General features: G+C 40.3%; 1 protein-coding gene across 1 annotated transcript in view; it reads left to right on the top strand.

Annotated features, from left to right (window-relative positions):
- Window positions 1–19,441, top strand: part of SETDB2 (SET domain, bifurcated 2) — an 82,920-nt gene extending 63,479 nt beyond the window's left edge. The window contains exons 16-23 of the mRNA XM_011988785.1: window positions 3,844–3,951; window positions 8,839–8,972; window positions 11,427–11,473; window positions 12,578–12,642; window positions 13,728–13,794; window positions 14,635–14,766; window positions 16,883–16,954; window positions 18,968–19,441. Coding sequence (XP_011844175.1) covers window positions 3,844–3,951; window positions 8,839–8,972; window positions 11,427–11,473; window positions 12,578–12,642; window positions 13,728–13,794; window positions 14,635–14,766; window positions 16,883–16,954; window positions 18,968–19,122 — 780 coding nt within the window. The 3' untranslated portion in view covers window positions 19,123–19,441. The remainder of the gene's footprint in view (window positions 1–3,843; window positions 3,952–8,838; window positions 8,973–11,426; window positions 11,474–12,577; window positions 12,643–13,727; window positions 13,795–14,634; window positions 14,767–16,882; window positions 16,955–18,967) is intronic.
- The last annotated feature ends 662 nt before the right edge of the window (window positions 19,442–20,103 follow it).

Here is a 20,103-nt window from a genome sequence, read left to right as displayed (position 1 = left end):
TTTTTGAGACGGAGTCTTGCTGTGTCGCCCCAGGCTGGAGAGAAGTGGTGCGATCTTGGCTCACTGCAACCTCTGCCTCCGGGGTTCAAGCGATTCTCCTGCCTCAGCCTCCCGAGTATCTGGGATTACAGGCGCGTGCCACCACACCCAGCTAATTTTTTTGTATTTGTAGTAGAAATGGGGTTTCACCATGTTAGCCAGGATGGTCTTGATCTCCTGACCTTGTGATCTGCCCGCCTCGGCTTCCCAAAGTGCTGGGATTACAGGCATGAGTCACTGTGCCCAGCCTTTAGTATGTATTTTCTACAAATAAGGTGATATGGTTTGGCTATGTCCCCACCCAAATCTCACCTTGAATTGTAATAATCCCCACTTGTCAAGGGCGGAGCCAGGTGGAGATAAGTGCATCATGGGAGCGGGTTTTTCCCATGCCATTCGCATGATAGTGAATAAGTCTCAGGAAATGTGATGGTTTTATAAAGAGGAGTTCCCCAAAAATCTCTCTTGCCTGCTGCCACGTAAAACATGGCTTTGCTCCCCCTTACCTTCTGCCATAATTGTGAGGCCTCCCCAGCCATGTGGAATTGTGAGTTCATTAAACCTCTTTTTCTTTATAAACTACCCAGTCTTGGGTATGTCTTTATTAGCAGCATGAGAACTGACTAATACACAGGACATTCTCTCACACTATAACAATATAAACGTCAAAATCAGGAAATTTTGTTATACTACTACCATCTATTCCTCAAACCACTGAGGTTTCACCTGTTGTACTAATAACACGTGTGTGTGTGTGTGCGCTTTTTTTTTGAGACGAGGTCTCACTCTGTTGCCCAGGGCTGGAGTACAATGGCACCATCATGCCTCACTGCAACTTTGACCTCCTGGGCTCAAGTGATTCTCCCACCTCAGCTTCCAGAGTAGCTGGGATTGTAGGCATGTGCCACTGTGTCCAGCTAATTTTTTTGTACTATTTGTAGAGATGGGTTTTTTGCCATGTTGCCCAGGTTGGTATCCAACCCCTGGGCTCAAGCAGTCCTCCCACCTCAGCCTCCCAAATGCTGGGATTACACGTGTGAGCCACCATACCTGGCCTAATAACATTTTTTACAACAAAAGATTTTCGCTCAGGGGTTGCATTTGGTTTTCAGGTCTTAAGTTTTTTCATTTCATTCTGTTAGTAATGTGTGTTGTACTTATATATTTTTTCTGCTGTGAAACCATTCTTAGATTAACACCATTTAATGGTGATGTTTTATTTTTACTTATTTATTTGAGACAAGGTCTCCCCAGGCTGGAATGGAGTATAATCATAGCTCACTGCAGCCTTGAACTCCTGGGCTTAAGCAATCCTCCCACCTCAGCTTCCTAAGTAGCTAGGACTACAGGCATGTACCACCACACCCAGCTAATTTTTTATTTTATTTTTGTAGAGATGGGGGTCCCACTGTGTTATCCAGGCTCATCTTGAACTCCTGGCCTCAAGTGATTCTCCTGTCTCAGCCTCCCAAAGTGTTGGGATTACAGGCGTGAGCCACCGCTCCCAGCGGTGATCTTTTTATTCTAATATACTGTTGATGTTGATTTGCTACTATTTTTTAGTTAACTTTATTGGCATATTTTACATAAAATCAAATGTACCCATTTTAAGTGTCCAATTCAGAAAGTTTTGAGACATGTAACCACATGAGACCCATGTAACCACTACCACCATCAAGATATAAACATATCCATTACCCCAAAGGGTTTCCTCAATGCTCTGTGCAATCAATTCCTTCCTACCCCAACTCCCTATCGATTTGTCTTATCTTTTCTCAGATTTCATATGAAAGGAATCCTATCGTTGTCCTCTTTTGTGTCACTTCCTTTGCTCAGCATACTGTTTTAGATTCACCCATGTCGCATGTATCTGTATCTTGTTCCTTTATCATTCTTCATAGTACTTAATTGGTATGCATATATCACAATTTGTTTATTCATTCATCTGTTGGTAGACGTGTTATTTCCAGTTTGGAGCTCTTATGATAAAGATCAGTTCTGAGCATCTGTATATGAGTCTTTGTGTCTTTATTTAGGTCTTTCATAATTTCAAAATTGTTCAATAATTTTTTTTTTTTGAGACGGAGTTTTGCTTTTGTTGCCCAGGCTGGAGTGCAATGGCGTGATCTCGCCTCACTGCACCCTCCACCTCACAGGTTCAAGCAGTTCTCCTGCCTCAGCCTCCAGAGTAGCTGGGATTACAGGTCCCTGCCACCATGCCCAGCTAATTTTTTGTATTTTCAGTAGAGATGAGGTTTCACCATGTTGGCCTGACTGGTCTCGAACTCCTGACCTCAGGTGATCCGTCTGCTTTGGCCTCCCAAAGTGCTGGGATTACAGGTGTGAGCCACCGCACCCAGCTATTCAGTAACTTTTATCTGTAGAGGTATAGATCTTGGGGTTAGGCATATTCCTGGGCTTGTTTTTTGTTTTGTTACTTTTTTCTAAAACCTTTTTAAATGAGCTATTATCAGTATATATGAACACTATTGATTTTTATTTATTGATCTCATCCAGCAACCTTACCAAAGTCTTGTTAGTTCTAAAAAGTCTCTAGATTTACCTGGATATATTGTATGTGGACAATCCTCATCTTTAAATAAGGACAATTTTATTTATTTACCTTTAATTTGGGGCACTCAATCTGTTTTTCTTGTTTGATTATGTTTCTTTTGGGTAAACAGCTAGAACTAGAATTACTGAGTCATAAACTGAGTGTATGTTTAACTTTAAAAGTGATTGCATTATTTTACATTTCTACCAATAATATGTAAGAATTTCATTTGCTCCACATCCTCATCAACAGTGGGTCTTGTTATTTTAGGCAGTCCAGTAGATGTGTATTGCATCTCACTATGGCTTTAATATGCCTGAGGGTTAATGAGACTGAGCATCTTCTCATGTGCTCATTTGCCATTCATAAACCTTCTTTCATGAAGCATCTATTCACATTTTGTGCCCACTTTTAATTGAATTTTCTTATTCTTGAGTTGTAAGTGTTTTCTAAATTCTGGATCCAAGTCTTTTGTCAGAGATATGTATTGTGAATATTTTCTCCCAGTCTCTGGCTTGCCTTTTTGTTTTCTTAGCAATGTCTTTCAAAGACAATTTTAATTTTGATATAATCCAACTTACTTTTTCTTTATGCTTTCTGATTTTTATATGAAATCTTTGCCTATGCCAATGTCACCAAAATTTACTCTTAGGTTTTTCATGCCCTTTTGTTATTTGATTATAAAATGTGAAATATTGATCTTCAATTCAGATTTGGATTCTTTTGGTTTCAAGTAGCACATAGAGACTGGAGCTGGTCTAAACATAAAAGGGGATTTATAATAAGGTTTTGGGAGCATTTCATGTTTCCTAAAGGCAGGCATGCCGGTGGGTGTAAGAAACAGCTAGAAAGCCATTGGGAACCTAGAATGTCCTCTTTCTAGCCCTTGTTTTTCTTTCTTTGCAGACTGACTTGCTCTGACCACGTGGCTTCAACTATTCCTCAAAGCCCATTTCACACTTTTAGGATAGGGGATTGGACTGACCTAGCTTGGCATCAGGGTTCCACCCAGGTCAATGAGTTATTAGAGGTCAGGATTACAGAGTATAAAACATGCCTGGAAACCAGGGTCGTTCCCAGAGAAATGGGATGGCTTATGGTCTGTTCATCCATTCCCAAAGGTTGCCACTGTTTTACCCCCAGTCCATTTCCCACTCCTGGTTTGATTTTCCACTTTTGGTATGATTTTCTGATATGTAGCTTTCAATATTACTTTGTGCATACTCTGGATTTTTTTTTCCAATCTGCAGCTGTATTCTTCAGGACTTGTGGAATGTGAGGATCATGATCCACTTAATCTTGATAGAAGTTTTGATGTGGAATCAGTAAAGAAAGAAATCCAGAGAGGAAGGAAGTTGGTAAGTGTAAATGATGTTATTTCTTATACTGGATGAACAGAGCCTCAGGGGATGCATTCCAAAGGAAGTCTATTTGACTGATAAACTAGGGATAGAGAATCTTCTTGGAGAGCTGAAAGAAGTAGGAACTGTATTGGAAACCTCAATTCAACTTAACATTTAATTAATTATTTATTTATTTATTTTGAGACAGAGTTTTGCTCTTGTTGCCCAGGCTAGAGTGCAGTGACATGGTCTCAGCTCACTGCAACCTCCACCTCCTGGGTTCAAGCAATTCTCCTGCCTCAGCCTCCCGAGTAGCTGGGATTACAGGCATAGGCCACCATGCTCGGTAAATTTTCATATTTTTAGTAGAGACAGGGTTTCACCATGTTGGCCAGGCCGGTCTCGAACTCCTGACCTCAGGTGATCTGCCCGCCTTGGCCTCCCAAAGTGCTGGGATTACAGGCGTGAGCCACCACGCCCGTCCAACATTTAATATTTTAAACTAAACTACCATGTACTTCACCAGTAAAGTGATCTGAGTTAGAATGCTTTTGCTGTAAGTAGAAGTAAGCTCAAGTTAAACAGACTTTTACAAAGAGGATGCTTACTTTTTCACTTGATCAGAGAAAACACCTGCTTTCCAAGCTGGTTGATTCAGTGGCTTGATGTCATCAGGGGCCCAGATTCTTCCTCTCTGGCCTCCTGTCCCCAACATCAGCTGGTCTCCTTGTGGTCATAGGGTGGCCGCAGGCAGCAACTGAAGCATCAGGCTTTCTTGTTCATATCCAGTGAAAGAGAAAGGTCATCCCTACACATGGAATAAGCCCCCTTCTAAAAGTTTAATTAGGTTACACCCCTCTTTCTGCACCAACTGCTGGGGGTGGCCATAACTAATCAGGGTCTACCCTGGGAGCTGGGGTCAGCTCCCCATGGGTCATAAGGGGGCTCTTCAGGAAGGAAGAAATGCTGAGAAGTCATTCCACTGGGCTTATTGCAGTGACTTCCTCTCAAGGACCCTTCACATCTTAGTAAGCAGGACAGCAAGTGTGAGCACCTCACACTCTGACTACAACCACAGGGTTAACGACTGGGGACAAACAGTTAGTCTTTGCAAGGCATCAGCATCAGCAGCATCCTGTGGTAGGTGTGTTACATACACTGTTCTAGGTAAACTCCCAGCTATAGGTAAAACGATGCCCATTTTGTAAATCGAAGAAATGGAAAGTTCAGGGTGAAAGGGAACAGTCCAGATGGAATTCTGCAAATTATGCTGTCTTAGGCAGTGTACACAATACTGTAGTAGGTCCTGAAACAAGTCATAAAAATGGACTGTGTGTGGCCCAGGCATGGTGGTGCATGCCTCTAATCCCAGCACTTCGGGAAGCCAAGGCAGGAGGACTGCTTGAGCCCAGGAATTTGAGACCAACCTGGGCAACATAGTGGGACCCTGTCTTTACCAAAAAAAAAAAAAAATTAGCCCAACACATTGGCATATACCTGTAGTCCCGGCTACTTAGGAGGCTGAGGTAGGAGGATTGCGTGAGCCTGGAAAGTCGAGGCTGCAGTGAGCTATGAGCTCACCACTGTACTCCAACCTGGGCAACAGAGTGAGACTCTGTCTCAAATTAAAAAAAAAAAAAAAAAAAAAAGAAAGAGTGTGTGGATCCTGCTCTCAATGTGTACCCTATACTAATAAATACTTGGCAAGACTAGCTGCTGACATCATTAGTGCTCACAGTGCCATGTCCCTAGGATTTTGGGTGTGATGAGATGGGTGAACAGGGAGCCCCTCTAATTAGAAAGTAGCAGACAAACCTCAACTAGAATATTTTTGTTGCTCTTCACTAATTGGATTTGAGTGGGGAGACATAGAGTTAAAGAAATCTGTGTGAAATTCTAGTGGCCATCCAGTCATGAAGAGACTCAGGCTGAGAAATGAGGGCAGTTGACTGGAGGCATAATATTTGGCAGAAAGCAGGTACCTGAGGGTTTCTGCAGATCTTGGGATGCAGACTTCCCTACTGGGAAGGCTTTGGGATGGGTTGGAAGTAGAGGATAAAGGAGAGAAGAGAGGAAAGTCACCTGAAGTAATAGTTACCCACTCACAGCATTTATGGAACCCTTGGACTATGTGGGCAGATACATGGCACACACCCGTCGTGGGAACAGGCCAGTGCTGTGGTGGTTTCAGTACAGCTGGGCAAGTGCCTCGAGGGTGAGCAGCAGGGGCCCTCAGCAAGCAGGCTCCTCCCTAGGATTCGGACTACCAATCTGACACAGCCACATGAGCATCCAATAGCATTTCAGAGTAAAGTGGCCAAAAAAATACAGTTCCATCTCCTACACACACACACACACACACACACACACACACACTCCCCATCTAAATCTGTTCATTCTTCATCACAGTAAACAGCACCATCATTATCCATTTGCCCAAGCCAGAAGTCTAAGGACTCTCTTTTCCTCGTCAACCTCCCAGCCCAACATCAAGCCCATGGGCACAAACTCCTAGATGCATCTTGCATTCATCTGCCCACTTCTCTCAGCGTCAGTAATCCACCATAGTGAAGTCACCCATCTTGTTCTCTAAAGCTAGTACTGACCCTCACCCCACTGTCTCTCCTGCCATCCCTACCCCAGCCCTTTGTTCTCCGTCCAGCAGCAGCCCAGCAGCCCGAGTGATCTTTCAAAAATGTTAATCAGTTTATGTTCCCCTTGCACAAAGATAAAACCCAACTCCTTACTCTGGCGTGTAAGTCCCACTTGATCCAGCTCTTACTTACCCCTTTGATCATCCCAAGGCTTCGTCGTGCCCACTTCGCTGCTCCAACAGCACTGGCCATCTGTCTTGTCCTTGCTGTAGCTTGCCAGTGGGGAAGCTCATTCTTGTGGCCAAGACCCAAGGCCCTCTGCTTAGAATGTCTTTCCTCCTCCTTTTTGCATCTGGGAGCTCTTATTATTATTCAGATCTCAGCTTCCATATCACCTCCTTAGAGGTGACACATTTTACTGACTGCCCAATCTGAAGTAGGGACCCAGTGACACTGTCACTTCACCCTATTTTAATTCAATATAATGTGTATATAACTTTGTGAGATGTTTTAAACTTTGCTTTATTTGATCATTGTACCTTGTCTCCGATAGAATGTAAGCCTCACGTGGACAGGCATCTTCTCTGCTTTGTCCACTACTGTTTTCCCTTATCCTAAAACCGTGCCTGCCACATCATAGCTACTGCATACTAAATAAATACTATATACTCATGTATTTTTAAATGAATAAATGTTCATTAGCCATTTGTGTTTTTTCTTCTGTAATTTGCCAGTTACCATTTTTCTGCAGGTTTTCAGAATCTGAAAACTTTATTTAGTATATTACAAACATTTTTCTTTCCATCTTTTCCTTGTCTTTCAAGTATTTTTTAATGCCCTCACTATAAAAATGGAAGTTTAAAATTTTTGTATAGTAGGCTTTGTCAGTCCTTCTGTCGCCCAGGCTGGAGTACAGTGGTGCAATCACAGCTCACCACAGCCTTGATTTCCCGGGCCCAAGCTATCTTCTGGCCTCAGCCTCCCACATAGCTGGGACTACAGGAGTGTGCCACTATGCCCAGCTGACTTTTAAAGTTTTTTTTGTAGAGATTAGGTCTCACTGTGTTGCCCAAGCTGGTCTCGAACTCCTGGGCTCAAGCAATCCTCCTGCCTCAGCCTCCCAAAGTACTAGGATTACAGGTATGGGCCACCACGCCTAGCCTGTCAAGAGTTTTCATTTGTGGCTTCTGGGTTTTCTTCCTGCCTTAGACAGCCTTCCTTGCCTCCATACTATGCTTTTTTTCTTTCTTCTATATTTCCTAATCTTTAAGAGTTTTTTGTTTAACATTATCTAGTTAGAGCTTTAATCCATGTGCAACTTATTCGGGAGTATATTGTGAGGTAGGGATCTAACTTTATTTTTTCCTATATACATAGCCAGTTACCCTCCTCCCAAATTAAATGATCGTTCTTGTATGCTCTGATTTGAATTTCCACCTTTATCATAACCTTATTTCTTGCCTATATTTGAATTTCCTTTAACTGTTTCTGTGCTTGCTTGTGCCGACCCTGGGCTATGGTGTGAGTGACCTCCTGTTCTGCAAGGCGAGTTCACTGGGCCCCCACGTCATTCAGCCAGAGTATCACGCGGATCAGCCTTGGTCCTGGCTGGATTCCCCTAAACCAGTGAGGCTGCTGTGGCCACACGCTGCCTAGCCATCATGACACCACTCTCACATATAAAATACCAGATAGATAAATAGATACAAGGCAGGGAGCAAATAAATTGAACTAAGAAAAAACTGTTAATAGAGTTGTAGAATTTTTTTAAATGTTTGGCCCTACTACCTAGATTCCAAGGAGGTTTCCCTTACTTTATCTCACATTATCCTCAATAGCAACTCTGTAAGACAGACATTATCACCCACGGCAGGGTCTAAGTCCGAAAGAGAAATCACACCACTCTTAGTGGCACAGCCAGCGGCCACTCTCGCCTGTCTCAAAGGGCCCCCTAGTGGGGCCCCTTGCCTGGAGCTGGACAAGTTTGCCTGCTCTGCTTTTTAGAAAATTATTTTTAAAATAGAGAGATTGTTTTTTTGAAACAAAAAGCATTTTCTGCTTTTAATCAGATCATTACAAAACTGTCTGTCCAAGCATTCCAGTTAGCTGAGGTTTTGCCAAAATTCCCAAATGAGCAGCCAGATGTAAGTACTGTACCCTCTAATGTTTGTAACAGGATGGAACCTTGCTCATGATGCCAGGATAAAATGCAGGGCTCCTGGAACTTAAATAACATGTAATGATATCTTTGAATTTTAACAAATAACAACAAACAGGTACTTACTCAGTAAAATCTATTCTTCTGTAGAAATGTAAATTTTGTCATAAAAGAGGAGCCACCGTGGGATGTGATTTAAAAACCTGTAACAAGAATTACCACTTTTTCTGTGCCAAGAAGGACGACGCAGTTCCACAGTCTGATGGAGTTCGAGGAATTTATAAGTATTTAATAAAACATTTTTAAAACCACATTTGGGGGATTGGGATAAGGAATGATTAGATTAAGACAAGGAGACTTTTTTTAAAAAAAAGTCTATTTTTTTTTAATAAATAAAGATTAATTTTATGTAAATGGTTTTGAAATGAGAACATAGCCAGTTTGCGGGATGCCCAGGGGTTACGTGAATTTTGAATTTCAGTGAAATTTTATATATATATATAAAATTTTAGTCACAATATCTTGAATAATGAGCTCAATGTTAGGAGAGCATGATTTTTTTAAATGTGATTTTTGTGAGCTATGTTACATTCTTAGGATGATTTTTTTAAATTCCATTCAGAGGCTGCTGTTTTTTCCTGCCGGTGGGCGTATATTCCCAATTTTCCCATAGTGTTCCAGGCACTATTTTATTTATTTCTTTAATAACCACTTGCTTTATGCCAAGCACAGTTCTAAGTGCTTTACAAATGTTAACTCATTTAATCCTCATAATAGTCAACTGAGATATATACTATTATCTTCACTTTCCAGAGGAGGAAACTGGGGCCTTGAGACACTCAGTGAGTTGTCCCCAGGTTACACAGCTAGTCAGTGGCAGAGCTGGGCTGCAGGACTTCCGAGTCCTCACTCTTTGCCACCATGTTGTCTTCAGGTATGGGGGCTATAATATTCTAAAACACGAGGGATGCCTACCAGTGAAAGAAGCTTGCTAAACAATTTTAAATGTAATTTTGAGCAAGTTCCATAAGTATTTTGTTGCTAATCAGGCATGAAATGTGTAAATATGTAAATTTCATACTGCACTTCTTTTTATATTTGATTTTCTAAGAAACTCGCAGGTTGTTATAGTCTCAGAGTTTCATTTTTATTATTTACCTTCCCAAAGAACTCGTTTTGGTATGACCTTTAAAATGACCTTAAACACAAGATCAAACAAAAAGGAATGAAGTCCCTGCTATAGCTTAAAGTTTGAAAAACCCATTAGAAGAACAAATAGGGACTCAATAAAATAGTCTTCTTGCATTGTTTTTTCAAGGAACAGGTGAATTTTTATGCATTTTTAAACTGAATTTAAACCTTCATGCTTATCATACATGAGGCACCTTGCTAGGTGCTACGAGATACAAAGAAGAATAAAATATAGATTGAACCTCAGAGAACTTATCACCTGGTGAGAAGCCCAGAAGAAGGGTCAATGCAAACAGAAGCACATGGGATAACCAGAGAAGGAGGGGTTACATGAAGGGAGCCTGGCATTGAGTTGAGAATTGTTGACACTGTGGAATGGATGGGAACATGGGGGTTCATCCTGATATTTTCGACACTGTTTTATATGTTTGAAAAAATTTAAGTACTTGGGAAGTGAAAGTGCTCAGAGATACCAGAATCAAAGTGGGAGGAGATTAACTTTGTTTCAGTGTTGCTGGGAAGGCTGCATGGAGGAGGTGGGAAGTGGTATAAGATGGGAAGAAACGGCATTCCCCTAGGCGAGGAGGCCACTGCTTCCTGAGAGTCCACGCCATCTGGAGAGGAAGGGAGATGAAGCTGAGTGCCGAGGAGGAGGAAAGGTTAGAAAGAAAGCAGCCTGAGCAGCTCTATAAAACGATTCACTTCATTTCTTTTTTGTTTTTTTAAAAGACGGAGTCTTCTGTGGCCAGGCTGGAGTGCAATGGTGCAATCTCAGCTCATTGCAACCTCCAGTCTCCCAGGTTCAAGTGATTCTCCTGCCTCAGTCTCCCGAGTAGCTGGGACTACCAGCATGTGCCACCACGCCCAGCTAATTTTTGTATTTTTAGTAGAGATGGGGTTTCACCATGTTGGCCAGGAAGGTCTCGATTTCTTGACCTCGTGACCCGCTCGCCTCAGCCTCCCAAAGTGCTGGGATTACAGGCATGAGCCACTGCGCCCGGCCTCACTTCATTTCTTCATCGTAGCCTGCTATGCTGCTGCTTTCTCTTGGAAGATACTAATCAGTTCTAGGCCCTTTGTAGGTCAAATCTAAGATCTGGGGCAAATATCTGTTTTCATTGAAAACTACTTTTTCCTCAAATTAATGCATGCAATTTTGTGCTATTTATTGTTGAAAACCAGCAGAATCTTGTACGTCAGATGGAAATCTGCATGTCTTTAGGTCTCTTTATACATTAAAATCCCACTGACCACTGTATATGAACTAGTATTGTTCATAATACTTCATCAGTACTCATTCCCTGAAAGAACATAATCATCTTCCTAAGTCCCTGAGGGCATAAAAGACAGCTAACTGGGCCTCCCGTCTGTACTCAGTGGGGGGTCACTAATTTTACACAGGTTTAAACAGTTTAAAAAAAAAAAAAACTTTAGTGTGACACCATCATGAAAAGTAGGGTAGTATGTTTTTAATCACAAAAATAGACATGATATTTGAAAACTATAAATAAAAATATTTTACAATTCTTTGAAATTAAATATTTCAGACTGCTTTGCCAACAACATGCTCAATTCCCGAACAGCGCTCAAAGTGGTAAGTTCCTAAAATTTAGCACTGTGAGTTTTAAAGAAAGGTAAACATTTAGGTAATATAAGGAATAGTCCAATTTTCTAGCTTCATTGAATTAAAATATAAATACTTGAGTTAAAATTTTACATATCTAGAAAATTGACAACTTATTTGTGTACTATGTGATATAACTAACTAATTTTTTCTTCTTTATGAACAAGACCTATTCTCTTTGAACCATTCGCTGGTATCTTTCATTCTCCCTACACTCACAGAACCAAACTAAGACATGGGAAAAAGCCTTGACTTTTGGGACTGCTTCTCTTCCATAAGAATTTTCAGTAGATAAAATTTAAAAAGTGCTACACCTTCCCTGAGTGAAAATTCCCTAAGGATGCATGGTTAGCATTTCAGTTCTAATTAAGGCAGACTGGCTTAATTAGAACTGGCTAACTGGAGTTATGGGGTATACTTTCATTCATGAGTGGAACAGCAGTGTCTTAGCAGCACTAAATCTGCAATGTTCACTGTGAACTGGAGTCAGGACCTCGTTGGAAGACTTAGTTCTGCGTCATGCCAACTGCATTTTATGGTGATAAACAACACTCTGCAAATAGCACCTCTACAGTCATTTTTCAGTCATTACCCTTTTAACTCAGCAGGAAGTGCTATTACAAATTCTGCTTTAAATCAGTGTTTACTGACGGAAAAGCATCAGCAATACACACTTAACCAAATCTTTGCAAATGTCATCTATTAAATATCTTCATCTTTATTAGTCTGTTTTACTTTGAATATCTTCACTTATGAGTGAAATTGAGTGCATTCCCATATCTTTTCACCAATTATATTTGTTTTCCTATGTCCCAATTTGTTCATTTTTCTATTCAATGCACCCTCTCCCCAGAGAGTTCCCCATGTGCCCATTTTTCTACTCAATTTACCTGTTTTGCATTAAACTTATAATATTTTTTTAATTAACCCTTTATCATAAGTGCTGCACACACTTAGTTTGCCATATCTTTTGACTTTGTAAAAACTTTTGGCATAAGAGTTCTATATTTCATGTAGTCCAACAGTAATCTTTTCCTTTATGGATTCTAATTTTTAAATGGTTTCTATTTTTAGCTAAGTTTTCAGGAGTGAAAAGAAAAAGAGGAAGGAAGAAACACCTCTCAGGCAATCATATACAGGTGATCTGACTTAGTTTTTATAGCTTTGCATTTCTTCATACAGAGTCCTTATTTAAACCAGTCTGAATGTCAGGTGAAATGTACTTTCCAAATCATCCGAACAGACAGCCTTTGTAGAACATTCTTCATTTGTGTTCTCAGCTAAGGCTGCTCCTGAGGCTGCCTTTTTAGGAAGAATCCCATAGTCGGGAAGCTCTTAGATAATTCCTAGATGATAGTATCACAATGAGATGAGCATGAAAATGAAGCTGGAAGTTCCAAGCACATAATCTTCAGGAGGTGACATTCTCTGAGCTCCTATAAATTCCCTGGCACCAAACTAGTGAGAGCATCTGACCCCACAGGTGCTTACAGTTAAAATGGGCAGAGGGTGCAGTCAAACATCCTTATGGAACCAAGTATTTCCCAGCTGCATGGCCCACACCTGACCACATTTGTAGCTCTTATAAACTTCTGGATTATTATGTATAAAACGTATGAAAGTATTTTGGGGATTTGAAAGTTTTTATACATCAGCACATATAAGCTAAATTCATATGAGCCAGCAACCTTCACCTCCTCCTGTTTATACAAGGGGTGCTTGTCAAACACCTCTTGATGTTTTATAATACAAAACAAAAATACATTTGCTGTTTACATCTAAATATGAATATGGGGCGTTTTGTTGTTGTTGTTGTTGTTGTTGTTTTTGAGACAGAGTTTTGCTCTTTCACCCAGGCTGGAGTGCAATGGTGCGATCTTGGCTCACTGCAACCTCTGCCTCCTGGATTCAAGCAATTCTCCTGCCTCAACCTCCTGAGTAGCTGGGATTACAGGCGTGCACCACCACGCCTGCCTAATTTTTGTATTTTTAGTAGAGACAGGGTTTCACCATGTTGTCCAGGCTGGTCTCGAACTCCTGACCTTGTGATCCGCCCACCTCGTCCTCCCAAAATGCTGAGATTATAGGTGTGAGCCACCGCGCCCAGCCAGGGCATGATTTTTACTGTAGGCGTATCATTTAGTTATGCACAGCAAAAGACTGGTTTTCATTTTATGCAATATTAAAATCAATGTAATGCAATCTTGATTTTCTCTCCTTCTAGTCACCCGAAACAATGAAATGTAATACATTCGTAAGACAAGTGAAAGAAGAGCATGGTAGACACACAGGTTTGCACTAAGTGTTGTCTGTGACAAATATGGCCTACAATACTTACAAAAATGTCAACCCACGTGTTTCAAACTTGGTATCCCGCCTAAATCTTTATTCTTCTAGGCTTGTAGTAATTAATGAGTATAAGTCTTTATCGTAACTATCCACTTTATTGTAATCCCAGCATATCAAGATAACTTAGGTTGGAATGGTCCGTTGTCTTCAGTATTAAGAAAAGACAGACCTCTTAATAAAGACACAGACAGGCTTGCCTGAGCTCAGAATCCAGTGATATGTCACCCCTCACACTGTGACCCCCGTAACTGTAGTTCTCTGTTCTTTAAAGAAATAGACATTCCACTAACAACACATACAAACTGTGACAAAAAGTGACAGGGGCTGTTATGTCAAATATTTAAGGGTAATCTTTTAAAATCCCTTAATTCAACTACATATCGGGAACAGTGTACACTGCTCGGGTGACAGGTGCACCAACATCTCAGAAATCACCACTGAAGAACTTATCCATGTAACCCGAAACTACCTGTTCCCCAAAAGGTATTGAAATTTTAAAAATTACAGTTTTTATATGTTTAAAAAATCCTCTTAACTCATATAGTTATTGTAAGCAGAGAAATTTTCACTTTTACTTTTTGTAACATTTCATTCATTGTTTCAGCTGGCCAAAAAAAATGAGATATGATAAAATTATAATTAATAGAAACGGTGAAGGTGCTGTATTATTTTACTAAGTATGTCATCCACCACTAGGCAAGGTCTGAAGAAATAAGCATAAAATAATTTATGATTAGCTGCCCCAAGACTATTTCCTTCTCAAATGTTTGTCTTACTCTTAGATGCAACTGTGAAAGTTCCTTTTCTTAAGAAATGCAAGGAAGCAGGACTTCTTAATTACTTACTTGAAGAAATATTAGACAAAGTTCATTCAATTCCAGAAAAACTCATGGATGAGACTACTTCAGAATCAGGTACTGATGAATAGCAATATTTCTAAGTATAGAGACTTCTCCCAGACCTAGATGTAAAACAAAACAAACCCAAGAAAAAAAAAAAAAGGCCCATTTTCTTCCTATACTACTTTTTTCTTCTTCTTTACCTCATTCTTTATTTTATTTTATTTTATTTTATTTTATTTTTTTTTTTGTGAGACAGAGTTTCACCCTTGTTGCCCAGGCTAGAGTGCAGTGGTGGGATCTCAGCTCGCTGCAGCCTCTGCCTCCCGGGTTCAAGCAATTCTCCTGTCTCAGCCTCCTGAGTAGCTGGGATTACAGGCACACGCCACTATGCCCAGTTAATTTTCTGTATTTTTAGTAGAGACAGGGTTTCACCATGTTGGCCAGGCTGGTCTTGAACTCCTGACCTCAGAGGATTCACCCACCTTGGCTCCCCAAAGTGCTAGGATTATAGGCGTGAGCCACCGCACCTGGCCCTTTACCTCGTTCTTTAATAAAATCATTGTACCAGATCTACTGTGCTTCATAAATCAACAGGATGTGGGTAATTTACAAACTCAGTAATTTAGTCAAAAGTAACCTGATGCCCCGAGAGTTGTGGTACATTTTCCAGAGGTGTCTTACAGGTTGGCCACTAACAGAACATGCCATTCAGAGACAGATTCAGTCACATATGCTCCCCTGCCACTGCCCTGCACTCCTGTTGCTAAGATCTGAGAACAGTATTATGTTAGTTTTGATTTGACTCAAATTCTATTCCTTAATAAGCCAAGTGTCTTTTTTTAAATAATGTTAACCCAAACTTTAAAGTATAGAAGAACGAATTTTAATGTTTTGATTGATGTTTGGTTTAGAGATGAACTTTGTTAAATAAGTTTCTTTCTTAAAGAGCTCTTTGGGAAGCCAAAGTTCCATTTGTATGTGCAGGTATATAGGTACTTAGCTTTTTTTTTTTTTTTTTTTTTTTGAAGCAGAGTCTCGCTGTCTTTCCCAGGCTGAAGTGCAGTGGCGTGATCTCAGCTCATTGCAACCTCTGCCTCCAGGGTTTAAGTGATTCTCTTGCCTCCGTCTCTGGAGTAGCTGGGATTACAGGCATGTGCCACCACGCCTGGCTAGTTTTTTTATTTTTAGTAGAGACGGAGTTTCACCACATTGGCCAGGCTGGTCTTGAACTCCTGACCTCAAGTGATCTGCCCACCCTGGCCTCCCAAAGTGCGGGGATTACAGGCGTAAGTCACTGCGCCCAGCCTTACTTAGCTTTCTTATAACTTATATCCCATGAGTTTAAAATCTTTATTATAAATATAGTTATTTTACAAGGACAAGCTGGACAGCTTATATTGTAGGCAACAATATAAAAAAATGTGTATTTGAATGGGATTATTTTTTATAGGGCAAAGCCAAAAAGTGAGATAATAAACATTTGCAAAAGCTCATTTATTATATTATTTTATTCATTTATTTCCTCTAGACCAAGCACTTCCCAAACAGTGTGTCTGAGAATCACCTGTAGGGCTTGTGAGGACACAGATAGCTGGGCCTATCCCCCAGAGATTCTGATTTGGTACAAATACCAAGAATTGGGGGCCAGGTGCAGTGGCTCACGCCTGTAATCCCAGCACTTTGGGATCCCAAGGTGGGCAGATCATCTGAGGTCAGCAGTTCAAGACCAGCCTGGCCAACATGGCGAAACCCCGTCTCTACTAAAAATACAAAAAGTAGCCGGGCATGGTGGTGCGCGCCTGCAATCCCAACTACATGGGAGGCTGAGGCAGGTGAATTGCTTCAACCCAGGAGGCAGAGGTTGCAGTGAGCCAAGATCGCACCACTGCACTCCAGTCTGGGCAACAGGGTGAGATTCTATCTCAAAAAAAGTAAAGAAAAGAAGACAGGAGAGGAGAGGGGAGGGGAGGGGAGAGGAGGGGGAAGAGGAAGAGGAGAAGAGAAAAGAGCCAAGAATTACATTTCTGACAGCTTCCCTGTGCTGCTGCTGCTGCTGCTGCTGTCTAACATTAAAGTTCCATGGCAGATGACTGCTCTCTTTCCTTTCCCCTGTTTTGGATTACATATAAATGGAGGAGTTTCTGCCTATACAAACTGTTTAATATTGAAAATGTTTTTCTCCCTCCAGACTATGAAGAAATCGGGAGTGCACTTTTTGACTGCAGATTGTTTGAAGACACATTTGTAAATTTTCAAGCAGGTACATGAGTTATATAATATCTGAGCAGCATAGTCAAGAAATATTTATCACCATATTGAAACAATATACTATACAGGTGATAAAAATATTTTAGAAGAATGTTCATTGTTTTCTTAAATGAGAAAAGCCAATTACAAAAACAGTATGACCCCTGCCCACACGGAGGAAAAAAATGTACAGGTACATGTGCACAGACAAAAGCTGCACCTGGTGGAGAGAGTGGTTGGTTGTAGGTAGTTGGATTATAGTGATTTTTGTCTGTTCTTTTAGTGCTATATTTTCCAGATTTTCTATATACACACAAACACTTTTGTAATGAGAAAAACTCATTAAAAAAGTAGAGACAACAAAAAATTGATTCCAAAATTGGAGCATATTTTGGCCTGTGTGTAGCCCAGGCAGGAGCTAGTGAAGCTTCCTGTGGCTTCTCTGCTGTTGCGTGGCGAGGCTATGATAAACCATCCCTCCACTTGCCTCCCTCTCGCTTGGTGGGATAGGTCAAAATTTCAATTCTCCCAATATTAATCTTCAAATCTAATTTAATTTCTTATCAGGGAGGGTTGCAACTGATTTAAAGTTCATCAGAAAAAAAAAAAAAAAAAGAGCAAGCCAGAATAGCCAAGAAATGTTTGCAGTAGAAAATCTGGTTTGGTTTGGAGGAGGGAGATTTAACCTTCCTATTAAATATCAACCATTTATTGAGTGAGTCCTCCTTTCAGCATTAAGATGCCCTCAAGACAGGCTACACCTCCACTTGTTTCTGAGTCCGGTCTGACTTCTCTATCAAGGCTGCCACCCATGGCTGGGCAGACCGTGCACAGAGTCACACAGCATTGGTGTGGATGGCTCCCCCTGAAGTTGCACAACAGAGTGCCCTCCACACTCTGCGTTTCCACAGATGTATCTGTCTCTCCAGCATATGGTAGGAAGACAATACAATTTCCCTGGGAAGAAATCATTAGTTCATATCCCTGTCTCAACACGGCCAACCTTTCTCATTTTGGCTTTCTATATTATACATTTCTGTTTGAATTTTTTACTACATTTATAACCAGCAGGAAAAATATTTGAAAACTCTACCAAAAATAATGTCTGTTTTAATAGTCTTTTGAGGATGTCTGCTACTATATGGCAGTATCCATATTTTTTTAAAGCAGCTTTAAATATCTTTTTCTAAAAAGAGTTATTTTGTAGGGGACTTCCGTGTGTGTTTCTTTCATGTAAGGGCACATGTGACACATCACTACTTGGATGGGTTAGGTGGGAGTACATATATTATAATGTAGTATTGGAGGGTGCCACTACTTGGAACTGCATGAGATTCAATTTAAAAGGCGGGTTTCACCATCCTGGTTGATAAAAACTTGCTTAATTTAGCCTTACTAATATTTTAAATTAACTATAGGAATGCAGTTATTCTGAATAAAAGTTGTGTATGTGTGTGTTTTAACTGTTTGATTCTGAGGCTTTTAAAAATTACATTGCCATTGACTACTATTTGTTATTTATAAAGCCTAAGTATCTTCCTCCTAAGCTTTTCTAAGTTTCCACAATTAAAAGCCTTCCTGTTTCTAAATGAAACCTAAAGCTTTTATGTAACATTAAAAATTGGACACATTTTTAGGAGGGATTTGTCCTTAACCTTGGTATTCTAGCCACATTCTCCAATTATCATATCTCAATAAATGGATATAGTATAGCATGAAGGTTATACAGTCACTATTTTCAAGTTTTCAAATATATACCAAGGGACTTGTTCTGCTATAAATGTGCACAAAATCTTAAGGGTTTACTGGGCAGCTTTGTGTATAAATGTTAGAATTCTGTCCTGAATTAGAAGGAGGAAGTGAAGGCATAAAGAAACCAGCTCCTGCCCATAACGCTCTGGATCCTTTTCCTCGGAGGCATGAGGATTGTGTATCTGTAGTTGCAAGTGAAAGGGGCTAGAAACGGTACATTATTTCTAATAAAACTACTGAATAATCTGAAATCTTTTTTTTATTCTTTTCATAGCAGTAGAGAAAAAAATTCATGCATCTCAACAAAGGCGGCAGCAGTTGAAGGAAGAGATTGAGCTACTTCAGGACTTAAAACAAACCTTGTGCTCTTTTCAAGAAAATAGAGATCTTATGTCAAGTTCTACATCAGTATCGTCCCTGTCTTATTAGGGATTACCATTTCCTAAGCCAGGAGTCAGGCCAAATTGCAATCAGGCTCAAAACCAGAGACCAGGCTGTGAAATCCACACATCTTTAGAACTAGTCATTTCCTCTTGGTCCCGGCAGCTCTTCCATGTTCTTGCTAGTTGATATTTTGATCATTCTTTGCACACTCTTACTTGTGTTTTTTGTTCACTGTCACATTCCCAGCACCTAATATGCTCAGTAAATGTTTGTAGAATAAGTGCATAAAATGTTATTAACCTTTGATTCTAGTTACAGCCCATGATGCTTCTTAGATATAATAAATTTGGATTATACTACTTTACTTGTACCAAATTTGCCTGTTTTCGTGTCACAAAGTCTGCTTTTGAAAAATCCCTTTTCAGCCATAGTTATCATGTTGGGATTCATCATCTTCAAAACAAATACCTAAATTTTAAACTGGACTCTGAATAAGAACATTACCAGGAGTATGCAAGAATGAAATAAAATTGACAGTTAACATTTTTCTCAGCCTAATAATATACAGTTCTGGTTTTTATGCCCACACTACCATGTCTGACCCCTGAAAACTTCACATTCACAGTTCTCATTTTTTACCGTGGTACTCTGACTTGCAATAATATTACATCTCAAAATGGGTTTAAACTGAGTCTCCAGCATGGTGTCTGACATGTAATAAATAAGTACTTTAAAAATATTTGCAGGAGATGAAAAAGAACATTCCATTCCTGTTGTATCGGCAGCTCTAGCCTAAGTTCTTATATCTTAGGGACAAAATCTAAACCAGTAGATTTCAAATCTGGCCACACATCAGAATCATGTGGAGCATTTTAAAAACTAGAGAAGTTGCCGGGCGCGGTGGCTCAAGCCTGCAATCCCAGCACTTTGGGAGGCTGAGACGGGCGGATCACAAGGTCAGGAGATCGAGACCATCCTGGCTAACATGGTGAAACCCCGTCTCTACTAAAAAATACAAAAAACTAG

Source organism: Mandrillus leucophaeus, unplaced genomic scaffold, assembly GCF_000951045.1.
Source record: "Mandrillus leucophaeus isolate KB7577 unplaced genomic scaffold, Mleu.le_1.0 Scaffold338, whole genome shotgun sequence".
In the NCBI taxonomy this organism is placed as follows: Eukaryota; Metazoa; Chordata; class Mammalia; order Primates; family Cercopithecidae; genus Mandrillus; species Mandrillus leucophaeus.
Note: the sequence above shows the minus strand (reverse complement) of the source record. Positions and strands in the feature narration are given on the sequence as shown.